Raw genomic sequence first — 25947 nt, forward strand, 5'->3', positions numbered from 1 at the left:
TATCACCTTCGCTTCCTTACCCATTCAAAATCTCACTGCTCTGCATCCTCGGCTGTTGCATACAGATGCGCTTTGCAAGGCTCCACTCCTGGCGACAGCGTTGGGAGTCTTCTGGCTCATGCTTCTGCTTCCTCTACTTTTAAGAGAATGTTGTGCCTGAGCAGCCCCTGCCTTTCGAAGTCCCCTTGGGCGGTAGAGCTCAGCTTTAAAAGCTGTCTTGCGTGAGCAGCGTAGCCATTCGTACTGATTTGAATCTTGGCTGTGATATCTCTCTCCTCTCCCCCTCCCCAGGCTCCCGAGATTTCAGGATGTACTTAACTATATCTTTCCCTTCGTTTTTTTAGCTTTGCAAATAATCCTTGTGAGGTAGAAAGATAAAGACTTTGAACTGGGTTATCCACCCGAGAAAGGGAAAATAAAGGGATCGGCTCAGCATGCAGTATATTGAATACACACCATCAAAAGCTCTCAAGATCGCACACCCCACCCCTACAAGAATCTCTCCTAACCCGTATCAAATGCTCCTTTAGTTTCATACAATCACATAATAATTATAATAATATAATAATAATTTATTATTATTTTTATCCCACCTATCTGGCTGGGTTTCCCCAGCCACTGGGCAGCTTCCATCAAAAGATTAAAAGTACCGTATTTTTCGCACTATAGGACGCACTTTTTCCCCTCCAAAAATGAAGGAGAAATGTGTGTGCGTCCTATGGTGCGAATGCAGGCTTTCGCTGAAGCCTGGAGAGCCCCACCGCCAGCCCCACAAGCTCGGGGGACAGTGGGGAGGCGGAATGCCGCCATCCCGCTGTCCCCCGACTTGGTTAGAAGGCTGGCGGGGGGAGAAGCCTGCTCCTCCCCGTCGCCAGCCCCGCAAACTCGGAGGACAGCGGGAGAGGCGCAGCGCGCCTTTCCCGCTGTCCCCTGACTTGGTTACTAGGCTGGCGGGGGGGAGAAGCCTGCTTCTCCCCGTCGCCAGCCCCACAAACTCGGGGGACAGCGGGAGAGGCGCAGCGCGCCTTTCCCGCTGTCCCCCGACTTGGTTAGAAGGCTGGCGGGGGGGAGAAGCCTGCTCCTCCCCATCGCCAGCCCCGCAAACTCGGGGGACAGCGGGAGAGGCGCAGCGCGCCATCCCGCTGTCTCCCGACATGGTTTGGAGGCTGGCCGAGGGCTTCCTCCTCCCCCAGCCCCGCAAGCTCCCAGAGCGATGCCAAAGCTGCACGCACTTCGGCATGGCTCTGGGTCCCGTTCTGGGGGAGGGGGAAGCTCGGGCTTCCCCCGCCCCAGCCCCGCGCCTGGGGGGGGGAAATAAAATTTTCCCCCTCCCCCCCCCCAAATCTAGGTGCGTCCTATGGACCGGTGCGTCCTATAGTGCGAAAAATACGGTACACTAAGAGAATTTAAAACACATCCTGCATGTGATATAATGACAGGCTTGTTTTATTTAAAATAAAACATTCAACACCACTTATGATAAACCAGAGACCAAGCTGTGCACTTCTACGCCACAGTGTATGTTTTTTCTATAAATTGTTTTTATTTGCTTTTTACAATACAAAATTACCAAAAAAATTTAAAAATCAATTACAGATCCATATATAGAGATTCCTCTGAATCTCAGAACTTCACCCCTTCCCTGGAGTCCCCTTTTAATCGTTTAAAACTGCATCTTCTCCAGACTCTTTAACTATCACATCATTCCATATTTTCCATGACAATTGTTACACTACAAGTGAAACCAAAACCCTGCCAATGTTTCCATCTGCTTACCGTGGTCTCTTAAATAAGTTGTGAATTTCCCCCATTCTTTATTATAAAGTTCTTGTCCTCTTGGTTCCTGAGTTTTCCGGTCAACTTTGCCATTTCAGCATAGAATCATAGAGTTGGAAGAGACCACAAGGGCCATCGAGTCCAACCCCCTGCCAAGCAGGAAACACCATCAGAGCACTCCTGACATATGGTTGTCAAGCCTCTGCTTAAAGACCTCCAAAGAAGGAGACTCCACCACACTCCTTGGCAGCAAATTCCACTGTCAAACAGCTCTTACTGTCAGGAAGTTCTTCCTAATGTTTAGGTGGAATCTTCTTTCTTGTAGTTTGGAACCATTGCTCCGTGTCCGCTTCTCTGGAGCAGCAGAAAACAGCCATGTTCAAATATATAAAAGGATGTCACATAGAGGAGTGAGAAAGGTTATCATATCACCCCTTAACCTCCGTCCGTCGGCTTGGTTTGCCATTCTTCTCTGGTAGGGACTGTGTCCCTAAGAGTCCCCACGGTGTATGTTTGGAAGGAAGAACAAGACCCCACTTGCTGGCCTGCCCAGAGCTGCCCTAGACATCCAGATATTCAGTAGAAAGTTGGGGAGGCAAGCCTTGTACCCACAGTTGAATGGATGTGGGGCCCGTAAGATGCTGTGGACTTCCACACACACCATGTGGTAGTGGCAATTCTGCCCTCCCTCTACCACAGGATACATACTTATTCCAAACCAGGATATGTAAATAGGGAAGAGGATAATTGCAGCAGAGCTACAACTCCCTCTTAAACATCAGCACCATGTTAAAACCAAAGACTGACAACTTTGGTTCACCATTGCCTTTCGAAAATAATAAAAAATAGTTTTTTATTAGGCTTTAAACTCTTGCTCGTTTTCTGAGCTCAGCACCCCAGAAGTTGAGTCTTTTGACAATCGGGCAAACAAACCATATAAAAGTGGTCCTCTTTTTTTTATAATCAGCAGGGAAGAGATTTCCCTGCAAGCCTCTGATTCGGAATAAAAAACAAAAGCCTTGTCGAACTTCTGGTTAAACCCAGTACCTTTGGGGAGCACGCGTGTTCTCCTTAAAAGGTTGCAAAAAGAGACCTGAAGCGGCAGAAAAGACTCCTTCGGAAAATCTTGGCTGCCCCCTGCAGTGCAGTTCAGAAAGCAGAACCTTTCAAGGTCCGTTCTGGGAATTCTCACTCACTTGCAAAACTGTGGTGCGTTCCGCTACCTCCAGACAGTGTGACTCAGAGAACATCTTTACTGAAAAAGTTTTGCTTTTGTTCCTCTTCCTTGGGATCTTCCTCCACCTCGCAGGGCTCATTTTGGCGGTCTGGCTCCGCCTCGGCCTCTGGATTAAAAAGTTGCTCTTCTAAGGCTGCCCCTCCCAAGCCGTACTGCTCGTCGTGGGCGGCCACTTCCTCAGGCGACACGTGCGGAAGCCCCAGGACAAATTTTGCAAATCTAGGGGTGGGGCAGGAGAGATCATAAAGCATAGCTGTCAACTTACAGATTTGAAAATAAGGGACCAGCAGCCTCGAAAATAAGGGATTTTAGTCAACCAGCTAAAATAATAATAAATAATAATAATAATAATAATTTTTATATATACCCCGCCCTCCCCAGCCAAGGCCGGGCTCAGAGCGGCTTACAAGCAATAATAAAAACAAGTTGAATGATTACAACTTAAAAACAAAAAATACAACATTAAAATATTGAAACATTAAAATATTAAAATGTAGCCTCATCGCAGGAGGAGAAGGAAAGGAAAAAAGAAAGAGAGGGAGGGAATCAAACTGGCTCCAAGCCAAAGGCCAGGCGGAACAACTCTGTCTTACAGGCCCTGCGGAAAGAAATCAGATCCTGCAGGGCCCTGGTCTCATGAGGCAGAGCGTTCCACGAGGCCTGAGCCAGAGTTGAAAAGGCCCTGGCTCTGGTTGAAGCCAATCTAACTTCCTTAGGGCCCGGGACCACTAGGGTGTTGCTATTTATGGACCTTGAGGCTCTCCGTGGGGCATACCGGGAGAGGCGGTCCCATAGGTACGAGGGTCCTAGGCCGTGAAGTGCTTTAAAGGTCGAAAGCAGCACCTTAAATCTGACCCTGTACTCCACCGGGAGCCAGTGCAGCTGGAAAATATGCTCCCATGGCAGAGACCCCGTGAGGAGCCTCACTGCAGCATTCTGCACCCACTGCAGTTTCTGGGACAGCTTCAAGGGCAGCCCCGCGTAGAGCGAATTACAGTAGTCAAGCCTGGAGATGAAAGTTAAAGTTTAAAGGGACCAGATAATTTGGGAGAGCAGCGCCAGTTTTTAGCCCTTCGTTTCCAGAGGTTGCTGCTCAAGACACCATCTGATGAAACACTGCAATTAAATAACTACAAGCAGCAACCACTTTTCGCGCAAAACGAAGTCCAAGCTACAAAGATGCTGCTGCAGTTCTGTATCTTTTCTCTCGTGCTCCATCTGCAGCTCTCAGTTCCATCAGGCGGGGGGGGGGGGAATAGTTCCCGAAGTAAACCCACAGATCAGACCATCTATGCTAGTCTACCACTACAAATCTATGGGAGAAGCGCTTGCGGTCCTTCCTCCGCTTTCCCCTCTATGGTTAGCCCTTGGAACACCTGCCCGCGCCTCCTCCTCCTCTCTCTGAACTGCTTTCTTTATGGTTGCCCTCGCTCTCCTCTCAAGGCTCCTCAGTCCCGGCGGGGAGGGGCTCCTGGGGGCCGAGGCTGGTGAGAGGAGGCCGGAGGGGGGCAGGCCAGGCAGCCAAGCAACACAGTTGGAGCTTCCCTCCTCCCTGGCCAGCAGGGAGGGAGGGAGAGGAGCTGCTTCCTTTGAAACCTGGGAAATTTAAGGGACATCATCAATAAGGGACAGCAGCGGGACACGGCGCTGGGATAAGGGACTTTCCCGCCAAATAAGGGACGGTTGACAGCTATGTCATAGAGCGCTATATATAAAAGTGCCGCTCGGAAACTCTTGTCCACCACACCCACTGCGTTCTTAGCACCGGCAATATCTCCCACATCTTTCAAGACACGTTTGTGTCTTTGCATTTCAAGTGGGGGGGAAATGGGCAAAGCAAGCATAAGCTAGCACTGGTCGCCAGTTATACATGATACCTGGACTATGATGAGGAATACTTGCTGGCATAACTAACGGATGGTAGGAAGTTGCTCTCAACCTTCTTTCCATCTCTTTCTGTTTTGTTACCATTCTTATTTTCTCCTCTTAAGTATTTTACTATTATTTCTCTTAATTATTTTATCTTACTGAATTTGGGTAAGAATTGCACGCGGGTGAAGGTGATGTTTGGTCTCTGTGTGAGAGGCAGCGAAGGGGAAGTCTCTCAGTAGTAGTAGTGATAATAATACAGTGGTACCTCTGGTTACGTACTTAATTCGTTCCGGAGGTCCATTCTTAACCTGAAACTGTTCTTAACTTGAAGCACCACTTTAGCTAATGGGGCCTCCTGCTGCCGCGGCGCGATTTCTGTTCTCATCCTGAGGCAAAGTTCTTAACTCAAGGTACTATTTCTGGGTTAGCGGAGTCTGTAACCTGAAGCGTATGTAACCTGAAGCGTACGTAACCCGAGGTACCACTGTAATAATAATACAATCATACCTCGGGTTATATGTGCTTCAGGTTGAGTGTTTTCAGGTTATGCTCCGCGGTGGCCCGGAAGTAACGGAGCGCGTTACTTCCGAGTTTCACCGCTTGCGCATGCGCAGATGCTCAAAATGACGTCATGCGTGGAAGGGGCCAATCGCGACCCGCGCAGTCGCGGGTTACGTTCACTTCAGGATGTGAACGGGGCTCCAGAACGGATCCCGTTTGCATCCATAGGTACCACTGTAATAACAACAATAACAATAATAAATTATACCCCGCCCATCTGGCTGGTTTCCCCAGCCATTCTGGGCAGCTCCCAACATAATATTAAAAACATGATAAAAAATCAAGCATTAAAAATTTCCCTAAACAGGGGTGAGAGGCTGAGAGATGAAAGGGACGCCCCCAGTTATGAGCTGAAAGCACGCACCCTTTTCTGTATGGGACAAAAGATATATCTGTGAGAGAGGATTATGTACTTACCTGTCTACTTACCTGTTTCTACTACCTTTTCTCTGTATTTTTATTCTTTTGCTTTTTTGTGTGTTACTAGTTTGTTTTTTATTGCAATGTGAAGAGTTAATAAAACTTTCTCCCAACCCCGCCCCCCCAAATAATAATAATAATCCTGTTGCAGAAGGGCAGTTTATAACTTGATTAAAACTCAACAACTCTGCTTAGTAAGCGGCTCCTAGATTCAGCCTACACCAGGGATGAGGAACCAGTGTCCTTGACCCCAGATGCTGTTAGACTCCACCTCCCATCAGCCCAGCCCTATGGCCAATAGGGATGATGGGAATTGTAGTCCAACAACATCCGAAGGCCCACAGCTTCCTTGCACCCCTGGCCTAAAGCAAATGAATGCTTCCTTACCGTCCTTCTCATACAGACTCGCTTTGGGGGAAAGCCACCCTTTTCCTTTAGAAAGCTACTTTGTGAATAAATTCTGCCTCAAGACTCTCACCAGCTGCAGGCCTGTGGCACTGCCATCAGCTAAGATCCACACTTACACTGCCCCTGCTGCTTTGATGAAGAGTTCTGTGGAACTCTGATGAAGAGTTCTGTGGAACTCAAAAGCTGGCATGCTATTCTGTGAAAGTTTCTACCTTTGTGGCGACTGCAGCTTCACCACTGCTACCCACGAGGGGAAATCAGGGTGACGGCAGAAGGTTCTGTGGAACTCTGATGAAGAGTTCTGTGGAACTCAAAAGCTGGCATGCTATTCTGTGAAATTTTGATTGGCCTAAAGAAGAAGAAAGTTCCTACCTTTGCGGCGACTGCAGCTTCACCACTGCTACCCACGAAGGGAAATCGGGGCGACGGCAGAAGGTTCGTAGGTCCTCTAAGGCTTTGAGGGTCTCCTGTTCACCCTGCTCCCGATACTCTTCTTCAGTCAGGTAACGAACCTCCAACTTTTCTGATGTGAAGAGCCGGCTGGCTTTTCTGAAAAGGAGAAAACAAAAGGCCACAGCTGGCGGATCGAAAGCTGCTCCGTGGATTTGAAATACAAAAAAAGTGTGTGACAATGGGGAATTAGAACTTGTTTGTAGCCGCACTGTAATGGATCCTAAACAAGACAGCGCTCTCCCCACCAGGCTGCAGACCATATATAGAACGCTAGGGAACAGGGAAGGAAGCAATGTTTTCAAATAACAAATGCTACAAGGCAAAAAACTCCCAAGCTTCCCCTTCTCCTTAGCCCTGCATTTGCAAATTAAAACACCGATTAACTTTTCAATTATATTTTAATCTAATCTAATTAAAATTAAAATACTGCTTGGGGAGGAATTCAACATGGTGCTACGTTGGCTGTTCCATCTGAATGGGGTAAGTCCTCTTCTTTAATGTTCTTTAATATTTTAATTGTTTTAATGTTGTATTTTAATCTTGTTTTTAAAGTTGTATTTCAATCAGCTTGTTTTTATTATTGGTTGTTAGCTGCCCTGAGCCCGGTCTTGGCTGGGGAGGGCGGGGTATAAATTATTATAAATTATTATTATTATTATTATTCCCCTCTCTGGAGCCAATTTGGGGAAGGCACAGGGGCCAGAGAGGTTGAGGAAAAGCCCCATTGTGGAAGCCAAGGTCCTTCTGTGAAGGGAGCTTATTCACTGGCTCATGCCCAATATTCCTATTTTTATATGTGTGCTAAAACAGCACCTGCCTTTAAACCACCCACAACATCCTTTGCTGGGCACCTTCTTTAAAAGGCAGAGTGGAAAACAAACAGCCCCTTCTTGCGAGTCGTGAAAGCAGCTGCACTTAACAGGGATGCCATCAAAGGGAAGATGTGCTGGAAAAGGTGCGCTTGTGCTTTATTTTAGAATGCACTGTTTGTGCAATCTTGTGTATTATCGACAAGAGAAGCGTACTGCCAAGGTATACATAGAATATAACAGATGTAGGCCCGTATTAGAGGATGGCCAACTCTCACCCAAGTCCCTTCCAACCCATGCTTTCTCCAGAACCAATAAAAAATATTTCTTAAGTAACATGATCCAAGCCAACAGATGTGGGCAGATCCTGCATTCCATACACGGTGGGAGGAAACATGTCCATTAAAGGGGGTTGTTCATCCAGTGGTTTAACAGCCCAAAAGGATACTAACCTGCCAATGTAGCCGAATAGTCTAAGAGGATAAAGCAGGATTTTTGAACACAGCATGGTGACAATGACTGCATAGGCAACCACTGGAATGGAAATGCCAACATAAATGAAAACCAAGCCTATAAATTGTAGTGTCCACATCAGAAGGTTCATACTCTGTTCACTCTTGAGCGGCCCATGCTTGTGACAAAAACCAAAACTGATGGATCCGACTATCAGGCAATACCCTGGAAAAGCAAACAACAAAACCATACAAAGATCAACAAGGAAGGAACTCTACTATCTTAGCTTATTTCAAGCTAGTAAATTGCCCCTTGCCCTATTATTTGTGGTAAGAATCAGTTCTAGGAGACCAGGCGAAATGACTTCAACTGGAAGGGAGCTTCCATGGTGCTGCAATGTCGCACATGACCGTACGAAAGGCAGGCAAGCTGATAAATTTACAGTGGTACCTCGGGTTAAGTACTTAATTCGTTCTGAGGGTCCGTTCTTAACCTGAAACTGTTCTCAACCTGAGGCACCACTTTAGCTAATGGGGCCTCCCGCTGCCGCCAGAGCACGATTTCTGTTCTCATCCTGAAGCAAAGTTCTTAACCTGAAGCACTATTTCTGGGTTAGCGGAGACTGTAACCTGAAGCGTATTGTCAGGCAGTGAGTTGTGAGTGTTTAATGAAGATAAAAGTCTGGGAATCCAACCATATTTACGAGATTTACTGCCTCTTTGAAGCTACCGTATTTTTCACTCTATAAGACGCACCAGACCACAAGACGCACCTAGTTTTTGGAGGAGGAAAACAAGGAAAAAAATATTCTGAATCTCAGAAGCCAGAACACCAAGAGGGATCGCTGCGCAGTGAAAGCAGCAATCCCCCTTCTGTTCTGGCTTCTGGGATAGCTGCGCAGCCTGCATTTGCTCCATAAGACGTACACACATTTCCCCTTACTTTTTAGGAGGGAAAAAGTGAGTCTTATAGAGCAAAAAATACGGTATATACAAGCAGTTCAAAAGTGCGACTTCATCATGGTCGGTTAGTTGTCCTGACTGGCTTCTTTCCGCTTTTGGGCCAGCATAACCAATGTCTAAGCCCAGCCCCCCTTCTTCCTCTCTGATGAGAGGTGCTTGGTCCAGGAAGTACCTCCTCCCTCTCAGAGTCACTCCCCTCTGACCCCCCTTCGTCTTCTCTCTCATCCGAAGACGAACAGCTGCTTATAAAAGGAACCTTCTCCCGGTAAGTTCCCATTGACTCCCCCTTCTCTGTCTCCAGTTCCCTGACACGTATGTAACCTGAAGCGTATGTAACTTGAGGTACCACTGTATTTGCAAAGTCTGCTTTCCACCTCGTGGAATAAAGAGACCCTTGTGGGCAAGTTCACACATTCGGTTTCTGGTGTAACCTCTTTATGTGGATAAAAAAGCTGAGGTGCACATTCATTTCAAAAACAAAACAAAACATAAGGGAACATTTTAGAATCTCATTTGGATAAAACTTTAAAAAGAAACTGAAGTGAGCTCAATTACGAAGCCCGATACCTTCCCTATTTACTGGAAGCAAGTCCCTACTGCCTTCAGCGGAGCTTACCCCCAATGTAAGTGTGCACAGGATTTCAGCCTAATTGCAAGGTCCCACAACAATGGCCATTGTTTATCAGGCACCCTGATCGTCACAGTAAACCGTGGGCAATGGTTTACTGTGACTCTATTGGTCTCGCCCCCTTTGCTCTTTCCTGCTGTTGCCAGGGAGAAACAAACCACGATCGATGGGTTAGGGTTACGTCCAAACAAACCACAATCAGTAAGACAAGTGCAAACCTTGGTTACAGGTCGTGGTTTGGGGTGAAACAAAACCATGACCCGCAGTTTAGATGTAGTGCTAAGCTAGAGGAGAGAACAGTGGTACCTCGGGTTAAGTACTTAATTCGTTCCGGAGGTCTGTTCTTAACCTGAAACTGTTCTTAACCTGAAGCACCACTTTAGCTAATGGGGCCTCCTGCTGCTGCCGCGCCGCCAGAACACGATTTCTGTTCTCATCCTGAAGCAAAGTTCTTAACCCGAGGTACTATTTCTGGGTTAGCGGAGTCTGTAACCTGAAGTGTATGTAACCCGAGGTACCACTGTACAGTTGTGCTCATGTCCTGCTTACAGCCTTCCCATAGATCTCTGTTTGGCCATTGTGAAAAGCTGATGCTGAACTTCTTGTTGTTGTTGCTATTATTATTATTAATAATAATATACCCAGAGGCCTCAGGGCGGTTCACAAAAAAGATCACAACGTATATAATCAGAATAAAAACAACAACCCAATAACACCCCACCCACCCAGAAAAGAGCCACATTTTAAAGGGTATAGGATGTCAAACAGATCATCCAAAGGCCTGGTTAAAAAGGAACATTTTTGCTTGGTGCCTAAAGGTGTATAATGAAGGCGCCAGGCGAACTTCCCTGGGGAGAGTATTCCACAGACAGGGAGCCACTGCAGAAAAGGCCCATTCTCGTGTTGCCACCCTCCAGACCTCTCGGGGAGGAGGCACACGAAGAAGGGCCTCAGAAGATGATCTTAGGGTCCGGGTAGGTTCATATGGGAAGAGATGGTCCTTGAGGTATTGTGGTCCTGAGCCGTTTAAGGCTTTATAGGTCCAAGACCAGCACTTTGAATCTGGCCCGGAAACTAATTGGTAGCCAGTACAGTCGGACCAGGATTGGTCTAATATGCTCAAACCGTCTTATTCCCATGAACAAACCTGGCTTGCGTCCAAGCCAGGAGAACTTCTCTTACGTTTCTTAGATATTGCGATATTCACTTGTGAACAAAGCCAGTGGCTGCAACTTTAAAACCTTAGAGGGGGAAGTGCTATTTTAGAAATCTTCTGTTTTATGAATGACAATGCCTTCTGTGTGACACAGCCTAATGTTCACTTTCAGTTTTCTGTTTCTATACATTCTCTTACCTAGTACATAGTGTGTGCAGTGATGCCACAGCCATTTCAAATCCTCTTTCCACGTGTAAAGAAAATAGAGGGAAGAGAACCAGCAGCCGCTCATTAAAATCCAGAAAGTGCTTACCTAACGATGGTGAGAGAAGATAAAAAGGGAGTCAGATGAACAAAAATGGCAATTTGTTTGTTTGTGCATACACTAGTGGCCAAAATTGTTGAAACCTTTTGGAGAAAGTGTACATCCGAGGTTTGATGGCTCATAACACCACTTTTTGGGGAGTAATACCACAAAATTATATATCAACAGAAAGATGTATAATTCTTCATTAAATTATCTTTCCATTGTTAAATAATTTTATGGTATTACTCCCCCCAAAAAGTAGTGTTATGAGCCATGATTGCCAAAACAAGATGGCACCTGATTGGCTCTCTAAACACGCCTTTTCATGGTTATTTGGCTATAACTTTTGATAGAATACAGATAATTGAACAAACCTTGTTGCATTACATTCTTCATTACTGTCAGGGGCTCAGGAGCAGAAGCACAGGGGAGAGAGGAAATGGAGAGCGAAGGGGAAGATTCCGAGGGCAGCGTAGGGGAGTATGACAGTGACCCGAGAGATTCCATGAGCTTCTCCAGCGAATCAGAAGATTCCCAGAAGGGGGCGCCGATGGTCAGAGCACGGGGGGTCCCAGGGGGGATGCACCAGAAACAAGGGGCCAGCGGGGACTCCCAAAGCAGCAGCTGGGGATCAGGACCAGCTTCCCCACCAGAGCGTAGTGGGGGGGAAGAGTCACATGTGTCAGGACCAGCGTCTCCTCCAGCGGGGAGAGAAGATGAATCAGGGCTGACCACGCCTCCATCGGAGAGTGGGGGAACGGAGGGGAGGTCAGTTACAGCTAGCCTCCCCGAAGGGGGAAACAGTGACAGCAGCAGTGAAAAGGTCAGGAGGAAGGTTACTGGCTGGGTGCGCACGCCAAGTTCAAATGTACAGGCGCGCGGGACAGCAGGAGACCCGGATTGGGAACTAGGTCCTAAAGCCCGCCGGAGGGAGGGGGAAGACTCAGGGGACTCAGCGTCAGAAGAGTCTAGGAAGGGCGAGACCCCGACAGACAGGCGGAACCAGAGGAGGAAAGAGCAAAGGAAGAGGTGGAGCAAGGCTAGAGTCTTAAACTGGTGTCTGGGGGGAGGAGATTCAGACGGAGCTTCAGGGGTCTAGTTTGAGACGTAGGGCTGCACGCTGCGGCTGTGAAAGTGAAACTGAACTTCAATAAAGACTTTCGTACTTAACAACGAAGCGGCGTTGGTCCTTTGTGAGCTGGGACCTCGGGCAGCTCTGACAATTACGTTAGCTTTCCACTGATATATACTTTTATGGTATTACTCCCCCCCCCCAAAAAAAAGTGGTGTTATGAGCCATCAAACCTCAGAAATACACTTCCACAATTTTGGCCACTAGTGTACATATAGGTTCATGCGCACAGAGCCCACTGTTTGCTAGATACAACAATCTCCCCTCCACCCAAAATAAAAACCTGACACAAAACGCAGGCCATTAGTCCGACAGTACGTTTCAAACAACTGTCTCATAAATCAGACGTCAAGTGAACAAGGACGTTTTATCACATTTCCTAAAGGCTGTGTGAATGTGCAACAGAGCTGTCACGATCATGTCAGCACCCATGTCAACACATTAACATAATCGGGGGGTAGGCGGGGGGGGGTCACATCAGTCTGGAATGTGGAGAAACCGGATGCAAAAGGCACAGCTTTGCCTAAAGCGGGTAAATAGGTTGCATTCTCAATCAGATAAAGACGCTGTCTCATGTACAGTCGTACCTGGGTTTTCGAACAGCTTAGTTCTCGAAAATTTTGGCTCCTGAAAGCCGCAAACCCAGAAGTGACTGTTCCGGTTTTTCAACATTCTTTTGGAAGCCAAACGTCCGCTGGGGCTTCCGCAATTTCTGATTGGCTGCAGGAGCTTCCTGCAGCCAATCAAAAGCCTGCTTTGGTTTCCAGATGTTTTGGAAGTCAAACGGACTTCCGGAACGGATTCTGTTCGACTTCCAAGGTACAACTGTAATTTTAATTCTTACTGGGGTGTTACCTACATCCAGGTACCAGGCTGAGCCTATAAAGTAGGTTAGAGAAGAGGACTCTTTTACAAACCCACTCAACACCCCTATAATTTCTCAACACTCCTCTAATGTCTCTCACGCAACGAGAACTTCCTGCTGCCGTTTCCCTTTTAAGTCACACGTGAAATATGCTGGCAGTTTGCTAATTGTTGTTGTTGTTTAGTCGTTTAGTCATGTCTGACTCTTCGTGACCCCATGGACCAGAGCACACCAGGCACTCCTGTCTTCCACTGCCTCCCGCAGTTTGGTCAAACTCATGCTGGTAGCTTTGAGAACACTGTCCAACCATCTCATCCTCTGTCGTCCCCTTCTCCTTGTGCCCTCCATCTTTCCCAACATCAGGGTCTTTTCCAGGGAGTCTTCTCTTCTCATGAGGTGGCCAAAGTATTGGAGCCTCAGCTTCACGATCTGTCCTTCCAGTGAGCACTCAGGGCTGATTTCCTTAAGAATGGATAGGTTTGATCTTCTTGCAGTCAATGGGACTCTCAAGAGTCTCCTCCAGCACCATAATTCAAAAGCATCCATTCTTCGGCGATCAGCCTTCTTTATGGTCCAGCTCTCACTTCCATACATCACTACTGGGGAAACCATAGCTTTAAGTATACGGGCCTTTGTTGGCAAGGTGATGTTTCTGCTTTTTAAGATGCTGTCTAGGTTTGTCAGTTTGCTAATATTATTCCCCAATCTAATGCCAGGATGATGCTACTGGACTGCAACTTCCCATCTTCTCTGCCCCATCGGCCATGCTGGTTGTGGGCTGCTGGGAGTTGTGTGAAGCGGGAGGTGAAGCTGCACACACAAAATCTGTTCTGAGCACCCACCCCGAGTGGGAAGCTTTGAAGGGGGATTGTAAGAGAACTTCCTGCTCCACACAGGAAGCTGAAGGATGGAGTAGACCAGGGGTCAGCAAACTTTCTCAGCAGGGGGCCGGTCCACTGTCCCTCAGACCTTGTGGGGGGCCAAACTATATTTTTGTTTGGGGGGGAGAAATGAATGAATTCCTATGCCCCACAAATAACCCAGAGATGCATTTTAAATAAAAGGACACATTCTACTCATGTGAAAACATGCTGATTCCCGGACTGTCCGTAGGCCGGATTGAGAAGGCCATTGGGCCAGATCCGGCCCCTGGGCCTTAGTTTGCCTACCCATGGAGTAGATGAAGCCAGGGATTTGGGGTTCAGGGGCAAAGCACACACTGGGATTCCAGGCTAGAGTGACCAGGCTATTGCTTGCAGAATCGTTTGTCCCATGATGAAAAACAAAACTATGTCAAGAATTATACAAAGGCTTCATTTACCACTTGCTCCTGCCTTAGACTCGCCCACTAAGCCAAGCCCTCCAATCATTGAAGGACCACAACTTCCATCATTCCTGATTGTTGATTAGCTCAGTTGGTTAGAGCATGGCGCTGATAATGCCAAGGTTGCAGGTTCAAGCCCTTCCAACTCTACAATTCTATGATCCTATGACTTGCTATCTTGGCAGGGCTGATGAGAGTTGAAGTCCGCCAACGTCTGCAGGGCTACCGGTTCCTCCAAGAAGAGGTTGGAACAAAGGAAAGAACCATTATTTCAGAGGAGCTTCTTGAAAGGACAGAATAATTAATTGCACAAATAATTTCAGAAATTCGGCTGCGACGTGTTGCTGTTTAAAGGAATCATACGTTGATAACATCATTTCTTTCGGAAGCCCGGGAATGGATGAAAAGCAAACTGACATTGAAAAGCAGAGTTTAGCATCGATATACTGATCTAGCCTGTTTCATGTTATCAGCGGTACACTCACCTTGGGAATAAATCTTTTAAGCATCAAAAGGAGAAAGACTAGAGTGGCAAGGACACCGAATGTGACTCCAGCAGAATAATAGAATGTGATACTCCTGTTTTGAGAGCAGAGGGGTGCTGTTAGAACTTTTGTGGATGGGCAGGTGGTTTCAGACACACAGAAATGCAAAAACACAATTTTACTAAAACTTTAGAGACCTATGGGCGAGGATACCTATACATACCACATTATTTGACCTTCCCCGAATATACCATAGGGAGCACCCTCAATCTCTCTCTCTCTCTCTCTCTCTCTCTCTCTCTCTCTCTCTCTCTGGGTCCCTGCATAGTCTCAGCTCACAACCCCCATTTTTTTCCTCCTAAGCTCTGCTTGGGAAATATCGTATTTTTCGCCCTATAGGACGCACTTTCCCCCCTCCAAAAATGAAGGGGAAATGTGTGTGCATCCTATGGGGCGAATGCAGGCTTTCGCTGAAGCCTGGAGAGCGAGAGGGGTCGGTGCACACTCTCGCTCTCCAGGCTTCAGGAAGCTCTCTGCAAGCCTTGGGAGCCCGGCGCGACTTCCCGCCGGGCTCCCAAGGGTTGTGGACATCAGCCTGCAGCCCAAAACCCGGGGAGCACAGCGGAGCGCGCCCCGGGCTTCGGGCAGATATCCGCAGGCCTGGGGAGACCGGTGGGAACTCCCGCCGGGCTCCCAAGGCTTGCGGATAGCAGCCTGTTCTGGGGGCTGGAGTTGGGGGAAGCTCGGGCTTCCCCCGCCCCAGCCCTGCGCCTGGAGGGGGGAATATTTTTTTTCTTTATTCCCCACCCCCCAAAAAAAACTAGGTGCGCCCTATGGGCCGGTGCACCCTATAGGGCGAAAAATAAGGTATTAACATGAGTTAGAGGCGTGGGGTGACTGGCTGCCTCTGACTCCAATCCACCAGTCCCACCCTCTCCATTTCCAACCATCCCATGCAAGGATCCCAATCGTATGGAGCCTTCTCATTGTGTTCAAGCAAACAGGTATAACGCTCCCCCTTCAGACTTTCCCTGCTCAACATGGGAAGGCCGGAAAGCCAAAGAGCGAGGCTAGCTATATTTTTGTCTCTCATCTCTCTCTTCCTCAATGGATAAGCTGTCTATAGCTGTCTCTCCCCACCAGGTGCACTGTTTGCAAAAAGGTTTCAAAAACTGCCACGGCTACGATATGTTTCTTAGATCAAATTGTGTGCGACGGAAGGGGGAAGCTCTGTGCAAACAGATTTCCTGCAACTCTGGCTCAAACTCTGTGCAATAGAAGCCAACATATTTAAGGCACAGGTCTCCCCCGATCATATATATACAGGGAGAGATGAGTGGTTGGTTTTTCAGAGCAAAAGTGGTGCATGGGAGAGAAGACCTCAACCTTTCTCTGTGCCCACTAACAAGGGTTTATGTCTCCAAAGCCTCTTCCCCACCGCAACCCAAGTGCTTTTCTTCCAGCCAACGGATCACCACTTTTTTCGTGAACGGCAAGTTAAAGTCATAAGGGATACACCCAGTGAAACAAAGCTGAATCTCACCTGCTCAGATTATGCGCAAAATGAAAGAGAAGGATGCCAGTGAGAAACAGCAGAAAGAGTGTCCGATCCAACACTAAAACAGAACAGAATGGAAAAAATGGAGGAAAGTCCACATTGCTTCATTTTTAAGCTAGTCACTTCCTTGTTGTGCATCCTTCCAATAACACAAGCGCACTTTACGAACAGATTAAATAAAGTGACTCACTGTTTAGTTTTGTGTGTACAGTGAAGAGTGCTTTGTTCATAGGCTGCACCCAGAAACAGGTTTTCTCTCCATACAGGCTCGCTGATATTGTGGTTTCATTAGACACGCCTGAATGCCAAATATTGTTAAACAGGCACTTGAAAAAGGCAAGCAGATTTTCAGAGCTTTGGCAATTTCGTTCCTCTGGGATGGACATCACCTCAAATGTTTCGGTGCTGCTTATCTTCACCTATAAAGAAGATACCTGAATTATTCATCTCGGCTTAGGACAGGAGGAAATAACAGAGCAGGGATGAGCAACAATCACATAACTCAGGGTTTCCCAAACTTGGGTCGCCATCTGTTTTTTGGACTACAACTCCCAACGCCCCTAGCTGGCAGGACCAGTGGTCAGGGATTATGGGAGTTGTAGTCCAAAAAAAGAGATGGAGACCCAAGTTTGGGAAACTCTGAGATAACTTTTCCAATTTGATTTTGCCTATAGCAGGGACGGTGAACTTGCGGCCTTCCAGATGTTGTTGGTACTCCAACTCCCATCATTCCCTGCCAGGGCAGCAAATGACAAGGGATGATGGGAGTTGTAGATAGATAGATAGATAGATAGATAGATAGATAGATAGATAGATGATAGATAGATAGATATAGGTAAAGGTAAAGGGACCCCTGACCATTAGGTCCAGTCGTGGCCGACTCTGGGGTTGTGGTGCTCATCTCGCTTTATTGGCCGAGGGGCTTACGGGTCATGTGGCCAGCGTGACTAAGCTGCTTCTAGCGAACCAGAGCAGCACATGGAAACGCCGTTTACCTTCCCGCCGGAGTGGTACCTATTTATCTACTTGCACTTTGATGTGCTTTCAAACTGCTAGGTTGGCAGGAGAAGGGACCGAGCAATGGGAGCTCACCCCGTCACGTGGATTCGAACCACCGACCTTCTGATTGGCAAGTCCTGGGCTCTGTGGTTTAACCCACAGCACCACTCGCAATAGATATAGATAGATAATCATAGATCTGACTGCATAGGAGCAGAGTGAATGGGGATGAATGTCCTACACCCCATTTCCCCCTGTGCTGCTGTCTCCATCGCCCTCCATGAGCTGGAGGGTGCAAAATAAGAGAGAAGCAGAACATAAAAGAGAAACAAGAGCCCTGCTGAATCTCACCAGTGGACTGTTGAGAACAGTGTTCTGTTCTCACAGCGGCCAACCACATGACTGAACTTAAAAATGAAAAGCATAATGCTGGTGGTCAACAAAAGAGGTTTAAAGACTCTCTCAAGGCAAATCTTTTAAAATGTCGTATAAACGCCGACAACTGGGAAACTCTGGCCTGCGAGCGCTCCAATTGGAGAACAGCCTTTACCAAAGGTGTCATGTGGGCTTTGAAGAAGCTCAAACTCGGGACGAAAGGGAGAAAGGTGCTAAGAGGAAGGCACACTTGGCAAATCCACACCATGATCAACTTCCGCTTGGAAACCAATGTCCCCACTGTGGAAGGACATGTGGGTCCAGAACTGGCCTTCACAGTCTCTTACGGTCTCACTGTTAAAACCGTGTTCATGGAAGACAATCTTACTCAGTTACGAGTGATCACCAAAGAAGAAAGAAGAAACCTCTGGGAAGCCCCACAACCACAAGGCAGACCTGAGCACAACAGCACTCTGCCCTGCCACTGTTTCCAGCAACCTCCTGGGGTTGGAGGGGAAAATCTGAAGCATGGAGTCTCTGCTCCACAAGTCGTGGAGATTCCTACTTCAGCTTCCAAGTTGTGGAGCAGGAGGAGAATAGAAATATAGAGGGAGCAACTTAAGGTGCTTCTTTCTCCTTGCTCACGTGTAGGAGCTACGTACAAGCGGCATGCCCCAATAAGGCTTCTGCGAGAGTCCAGGATAAGCTGGTTTGATTTCCAAGCCTTCTTTTTCGTCCGTTCTCTCTTAACGCAAATAGCAGAGCTGAAGAAGAGAACCTTGGATCAAAATACCTTGGGGGTGGAGAGCTATCGCCTTTTGCAGCAGGGATAGATAGGCTGCGACCCTTCGCTTGTTGCTAGTCTATGGTTCCCATCATGCCTGATCGCTGGCCATCTTGCCAGAGGCTCATGGGAGTCCAACAATATCTGGAGAGCCACATCGCTATATTACCCAGAAGTGGGAGATGCTTATTCCATGTTCCCGCTCTTTTCAGAAAGTCTATGTATTGAAGGCACTCTGATTGAGCCCAGAGGGACAGATCTATCCAACAAACTGATTTATCAGTTATTCTGTCTCTCCAGAGGAGCTTGGGAACTTTAGATCTGCGGCACGGGGCAGATCTCCCACACCAAAACTAAAATTCCCAAGATTCTGAGTACAAAATCAACCTAGGCTTGCGGTGGAGATATCTACATGCCGTGCAGTCCTGTACATATCTAGTCTGAGGTAAGTCCTATTGAGTGCAATGGGACTCCCAGGAAAGAATTTGGGATTTCAACCTTAAGACGCGTACCAGAACATACATACTGGGAAGTTAAGTCCCATTAAACACAACGCCCTAAATCCCATTGTCCAAAATTTCTGCTCGCTGACCTGCAAGAAAGACTCCCAAAAGCAGATTTAGCTGTACATCTGCATTTCCTCTTCTTTTTATTGCTTTATTAGTTTTTTTTTAAAGAAAAAACTAACGAAAAACCAAAAGGTAATACAAATTCCAAAAAGTAAGTGGATTTCTTACAACACAACTTCTATTATGACTTCCAGTCACACCATTGAGGGTCCTGGGTTACTTTTATGTAACACTTCGTTATCACTCCAGTCTTATCCCGTATCATTAATTCTATACGATTTTCTATGCTTCTACAGGGGTCCTTCTAAGCCTGCCAGAGAATTCACATTTTTACAATGCTCTTTAAGATATTTTCTGTGAATATCCCACTATCTAATAAACGTTTGGTCTCTAATTCTTCCCTTTATCTTTGCTAATTCTGTAAATTCTAGTAATTTTGTCTGCCAGACCACTTTGGTTGGGATAGAAAACTAAGATTCTTGCTGCCGCCTTTCCTCTCAATATATTGTTTTGCTGTTAGAGAGAGACACTCGCTGCTGAGAAATATTTATGATACCATATGCCGCAGCTGATTTTTACATTTGTTCCTGCGCTTGTCTTGCAAAGAGGCCCACTCAAAAGAAAGGTGTTGATATGTCACAAAAGTTCCCTACCCACAATAGAAAGGAAAGCACGTCACACCTCCCATATTCTCCTACACAACACCCCTTCTGGCATTTCCAAACGCCAACATGTGGCAGTTGTCTTCCAATACATTAGTCTTCCATCGTGAGAACTGTATTCTTTAGGGAGAAGAACAGTCACCACGTTCCCTTGGGATGAATGAGTCATGGACAGGGGCTGTACCTGAATAGTTGACCAAATATTTTTCAGCTGTATCTTTCCATGCGGAATGTAGCAGTAGCAAGCCGGGTCTAAACTATGGCTGACGTCCATCGTCTCCAAGTGCCTACAGTTATTCTCTAGACAGAGAAAGAAGAAGGCGTCACAAAGTTTGGAGATGCATGCAAGTCGCTCGAACATTTTTCTGTTGCAGTATGTAATATGCAGTATACACCGATTTTCCCAGTTGCAAACCTTGATTGGCAGCGTATTTTTAATAGGTGTGATATGCTGGCACTGCAAAATCCACTGCTAAACCCCCAAATTCTTACCGCTGAGACTGTTCCAACAGAGAAGCTGTTGTGACTCTTCCTGTCCAATCCTCAACAGGTGGCCAGAAAAATATGATTCCAGTTTCTCTCCCCCCTTACCCCTCCCAGCAAAAAATAGACGAATGTGCTTTACTGTGTTAGGCTGCAGGCATGCAGCCCATGAAAAATTGCATTGGTGCAACTGCCTGGCCTGCAGCCCCACTATAAGGCTGGAAGTAAACCTGGAATTGGCTTTTCATGTCGTAACTTGAAATCATGCTACACTATTCAGGCTACAATCCTAAGGTCCCAGGGGCCATAAGATCTGTGTGTGGAGAGTGTTTCTGAAGATGAGAAGATGCATTGCTCTTGCTACTGTGGAATAACATTCAGCTTCTGCATACAGTGGTACCTCGGGTTACAGACGCTTCAGGTTACAGACTCTGCTAACCCAGAAATAGTACCTCAGGTTAAGAACTTTGCTTCAGGATGAGAACAGAAATCGCGGCACGTCAGCAGCGGGAGGTCCCATTAGCTAAAGTGGTGCTTCAGGTTAAGAACAGTTTCAGGTTAAGAACGGACCTCCAGAACGAATTAAGTACTTAACCCGAGGTACCACTGTATCTGGGCTTAAGAGAAAGTACTGCAACATGACTGGAAACAGCAGTTGAACAGATTAAAATATCTGGATCTCATCTTACTGATTTCGTTAGCGAAGGGGTTGTTACTTTTTAAATTGCTCTCCTTGGCTGATAAGTATCCCTAAATGCAGCACCCACCGCACAAACTAAAGTGTAAATGACTCTGGAAGTACTGTAAATATTTCGACAAATTCCACATTAATAGGGCCATTACATTTTTATTTTTTTTGCTTTGGTGCCACACATGCTGCTTGAAAACAGGCAAGCTTGCAGTTAAAATGCATGAACCCAGCAACTGCCAAAGACCTAAGGCATGGGTAGGCAAACTAAGGGCCGGGGGCTGGATCCGGCCCAACTGCCTTCTCAATCCAGGAGAATCCAGGTCCGGGAATCAGCGTGTTTTTAAATGAGTAGAATGTGTCCTTTTATTTGAAATACATCTCTGGGTTATTTGTGGGGCCTGCCTGGTGTTTTTACATGAGTAGAATGTGTGCCTTTATTTGAAATGCATCTCTGGGTTATTTGTGGGGCATAGGAATTTGTTCTTTCGTTTCTTTTTCTTTTTCAAAATATAGTCCTGCCCCCCACAAGGTCTGAGGGACAGTGGAGCTGCTGAAAAAGTTTGCTGACCCCTGACCTAAGGTCTAACTTCAAATGACAATAAATGGATGCATATTAGGTAAATTTGGATTTGTGGGTCACCATACCAAACAGTTTGGGAACCACTGCTCTAAGTCTTCCGTAACATCAGCCAGCCCTTCTCGGGTACAAGTTCATATTGTCATGGGATTCTACCCAATATTGATCCAGAGTAGATTCCAATGTATAGTTAGCAAAGGAAAACTTAAACACGTTGCAGGATTAATCCCAAGATAGACCAGAGGCAATTGTATCTCATCCAGCAGAGCTTTACTGCTAGTGAAGGCAAATGAGCATAGTGGTCACAATCCAATACATTCAGGATTGGCACTGTCCATAAGAAATCCAGTTGCAGCAGACTTAAGCTTAAAATAACTTATAATAAGTCTAAACTTTAACACTAAGCATACTATGCACAGAACCCCACACCAGAAGGAAGAGAGATAGAAAGTGAAACCCAGGCTCCTTCTGGCCCTACTTTTATAGTCAGCATGACCTTGACAGAAAAGGTAAGAAGAGAACCAGTTTAAACCAGCTGTACTCAAACATCATGAAACTTCTGCTTGCTTCTTTCACACAGAGAAGCCTCTTGAATTAATTACAATAGGAAAGATCTCTACACATCAGATCAATACTTTCTGTACTAAGAAATGCAAGCTGACACATATATCTTAGATCAAGATCATTGTGCCCCGAGAATTGTTTTGAAGCATCTGATGATGCAGAACTGAATCTCAAAGTTACAAACCAGCACAAAACTTTGGGAGAGACTTTGAGGGGATACCAGCCATTTAGGTTTGCAGTTAACAGAGCTTCTGATCAGTAGTGTGGATGGGAGATTACAGGGTGCCTCACACAAACATGTACATAAAGGTAAAGGGACCCCTGACCATTAGGCCCAGTCGCGGACAACTCTGGGGTTGCGGCACACATCTCGCTTTACTGGCCGAGGGAGCCGGCATACAGCTTCCGGGTCATGTGGCCAGCATGACTAAGCCGCTTCTGGCGAACCAGAGCAGCGCACGGAAATGCCGTTTACCTCCCCGCCGGAGCGGTACCTATTTATCTACTTGCACTTTGACGTGCTTTCAAACTGCTAGGTTGGCAGGAGCAGGGACCGAGCAACGGGAGCTCACCCCGTGGTGGGGATTCAAATCACCGACCTTCTGATTGGCAAGCCCTAGGCTCTGTGGTTTAGACCACAGCACCACCATGAAGCTATTTAGTCTCCCATATTCTGGTTACCGGATCACAGGCCAAGGGTTGATTGGCATTTGCACACAACTGGAATATTTATGGGCAGCAAAGTACTGCCAAGACAAAGTACTGAACGCACAACCAGAGAGAAAAAGTAAACACACGAGCCTATCCCATGTTTACACAAATTACATAAATTCCTACTGAATGGCAGTAGCAGGTATGGGGAACCTGTGGACCTTCAGAACCAAAGAATCATAGTGTTGGAAGGTATCCCAGGGGTCATCTAGTCCAACCCCCATTAGTCCAACAACGTCTGGAAGCACTACAGCTTCTCCTGTCCTCAACGTCAAAGGCAGGAGTGGCAATTTGGATACAAGATTGGAGGGGGGGGCCAAGTCCAGATAAGCCCTGCTCTACTTGAACATGACGCAGCACAAGCACACCATTTGACCATTTGAATGGCAAGGCCCATCTACTTTCGGGGGGCCCCGGTCCCCCCACAAATATTTGGGGGGCAAAGGGACCTCAGCCCCCTCAGAGTTGGCTCCTATGGTCCTAGGACTGCAGCCTAGCCCTGAATCGGATGCATGTTTACTCAGAGGTAAATCCGACCACCTTTCTCAACCTTGGGTCCCCAAGAGGTTTGGTTGGACTACAACTCCCATCATCCCTGGCTAGCAGGACCAGTGGCGAGGGACGATGGGAGCTGTAGTCCATCAACCTCTAGGGACCCAAAGCTGAGAAAGGCAGTTCAGGATCGCTGCCCAACAGCGCGTTAGCCTCCAGCCGCTTTACCTGCGAGCAATGCCGGCGCGCCACCGGACCGGACCGGCCGAACCGCCGCTAGGGCGCACAGCAGCGGCAGGAGCACCAAATACGGCGGCAGCCGCTGCCGGGTCGCGCCGGATCCCAGCTGCATTGCCCGCCGCTGTTTGAACAAAGCGATGCCTCGGGAAGCGCCGAGAGCCGCGGCGGCCGAGGCCTGGATGCAGAGAACCGACTTGCCCAGCGCTTCTGTTGTGCGCGCAATTGCGCATTGGTAGCGCCCCGGCGATGGGGGATCGGCTAGCCGGGGCTGGAGGGGGCGGAGGAGATCAAGGCGCTCCTCCCTACCGCGGGGGAAGGAAGTCGCCTCCTCGAGGGCGGTTAGGAGGAGATCTCACACCGCAGTGGGAGTTTGGGAGAAGCAGTTCAAGGCTATGAAATTAAACGCGCCCCGAGGCGGTGGAGAGGGAGGCAGGAAAACGGGGAGGAAAGTGCCTCCCCGGGACTGCCCTGGGGGAATCCCCTCTGACAGCTCACTGGGTGACCTTTGGCCAGTCTCATCATAGAATATGAAGAGTTGGAAGGGATCCCCAAGGATCATCTAGTCCAACCCCCTTGCAATGCAGGGAACTTTTTTGCATTATTATTATTATTATTATTACCCCAGCTCCCAACAGAATATTAAAAACACAATAAAACATCAAACATCAAAAACAGGGCTGCCTTCAGATGTCTCCTAAAAGACCTCTGCCTGGTTGCCTGTAACCTCACTTCTCGCAGTGAGGGAACTGCTAGAAGGCCCTCGGAGCTGGACCTTTGTGTCCGGAATGAATGATGGGGGTGGAGACGCTCCTTCAGGTATACTGGGAGGAGGCCGTTTAGGCTTTAAAGGTCAGCACCAACACTTTGAATTGTGCTGGGAAACGTACTGGGAGCGAATGTAGGTCTTTCAGGACCGGTTTTATATAGTCTCAGTGGCTGCCCCCAGTCACCAGTCTAGCTGCTGCATTCTGGATTAGTTTATGGGTCACCCTCAAAGGTAGCTCCACGTAGAGTGCATTGCAGTAGTCCAAGCGGGAGATAACTAGAGCATGCACCACTCTGATGAGACAGTCCACAGACAGGTAGGGGGTCAGCCAGCTTACCAGATGGAGCTGGTAGACAGCGGCCCTGGACACAATTGACCTGTGCCTCCATGGACAGCTGTGAGTCCAAAATGACTCCCGGGCTGCACACCTGGTCCTTCAGGGGCACAGTTACCCCATTCAGGACCAAGGAGTCCTCCACACCCACCCGCCTCCTGTCCCCCCAAAACAGTACTTCTGTCTTGTCAGGATTCAACCTCAATCTGTTAGCCACCATCCCTCCTCCAACCATCTCTAGACACTCACACAGGATATTCACAGCTTTCACTAGCTCTGATTTAAAAGACAGGTAGAGTTGGGTATCATCCACATACTCATGAACACCCAGCCCCAACCCCCTGATGATCTCTTCCTGTGGCTTCATATAGATGTTAAAAAGCATGGGGGAGAGGACGGAGCCCTGAGGCACCCCACAAGTGAGAGCCCAGGGGTCTGAAAACTCATCCTCCAACACCACTTTCTGGACATGGCCCAAGAGGAAGGAGCAGAACCAGTGTATAACAGTGATCCCAGCTCCTCCAGACGGTCCAGAAGGATGTAATGATCACTGGTGTCAAAGGCTGCTGAGATATCCAGCAGAACTAGGAAACAGCTTTCACCTTTGTCCCTAGTCCACCAGAGAACATCAACCAGCACAACCAAGGCAGTTTCAGTCCCATGATGAGGCCTGAATCCCGATTGGAAGGAATCCAAGTGGTCTGCATCCTCCACGCATCCCTGGAGTTGTTCAGCAACCACCCGCTCAATCACCTTTCCCAAGAATGGAAGATGTGAGACTGGACGATAGTTGGCCATATTGGCCGCATCTAAAGATGTTTTTTTGAGATGCGGTTTGATACCCGCCTCTTTCAGTGGGTCTGGGAAGGCTCCCTCACAGAGGGAAGCATTCACCACCCCGCGGAGCCCATCGCCTAGCCCTTCCCGGCTTGCTTTTATGAGCCAGGATGGGCAAGAATCAAGGAGACCGGTGATCGGTTTCACTCGTCCAAGCAGCCTGTCCACATCCTTGGAGATAACACACAACTTGACTAGACAGGACCCTAGCAATCTCCTGGCCCGGCCCTGCTCCCATGGTGGAGTTTACCTCTTTCCAAATCTGAGTGACTTCATCTGCAAAAAATTTGCAAAATTATTGTAGGAGATTTTTTTTATTATTATTCATTTTTCTTTTTCATTCATTACACACATCTCATATTCATAACATTTACTATGCATCCCTTCCTCCCTCCCCACCTGGGCTTCCCCCAACTTCCGCTTCTGGTTTGTTTCTCCTTTCACCCACTTTGCTGCC

At 47.6% G+C, this 25947-nt stretch overlaps 1 protein-coding gene across 2 annotated transcripts; it reads right to left on the reverse strand.

Annotated features, from left to right (window-relative positions):
- Window positions 1–2851: 2851 nt before the first annotated feature.
- On the reverse strand, window positions 2852–23887 carry NEMP2 (nuclear envelope integral membrane protein 2). Of its 2 annotated transcripts, XM_053360430.1 has the most exons (9): window positions 23542–23887; window positions 19980–20095; window positions 16597–16825; window positions 16392–16464; window positions 14849–14942; window positions 10934–11048; window positions 7989–8214; window positions 6647–6823; window positions 2852–3232 (listed from the first exon to the last, which is right to left on the reverse strand). In XM_053360430.1, the coding sequence occupies exons 1-9, from the start codon at window positions 23663–23665 to the stop codon at window positions 3016–3018; spliced, it is 1371 nt and encodes a 456-aa protein (XP_053216405.1). In that variant the 5' UTR covers window positions 23666–23887; the 3' UTR covers window positions 2852–3015. The 2 variants fall into 2 exon arrangements, with proteins under 2 accessions (XP_053216405.1, XP_053216397.1); XM_053360422.1 differs by lacking the exons at window positions 19980–20095; window positions 23542–23887 and adding an exon at window positions 18574–18649.
- Window positions 23888–25947: the final 2060 nt, after the last annotated feature.

The sequence above is a fragment of the Podarcis raffonei genome, chromosome 1 (genome assembly GCF_027172205.1).
Source record: "Podarcis raffonei isolate rPodRaf1 chromosome 1, rPodRaf1.pri, whole genome shotgun sequence".
Lineage (NCBI taxonomy): Eukaryota > Metazoa > Chordata > Lepidosauria > Squamata > Lacertidae > Podarcis > Podarcis raffonei.

Excerpts from the sequence above, each read along its gene's own strand:
- NEMP2 (XM_053360430.1), bottom strand. The coding sequence starts at position 23,665 with ATGCAGCTGGGATCCGGCGCGACCCGGCAGCGGCTGCCGCCGTATTTG. Across the intron at positions 16,826-19,979 it reads ATATTTGGTCAACTATTCAG|GTGAAGATAAGCAGCACCGA; the intron begins GTACAGCCCCTG and ends TCTTCTTTATAG. Across the intron at positions 6,824-7,988 it reads CTATTCGGCTACATTGGCAG|AAAAGCCAGCCGGCTCTTCA; the intron begins GTTAGTATCCTT and ends TCTCCTTTTCAG.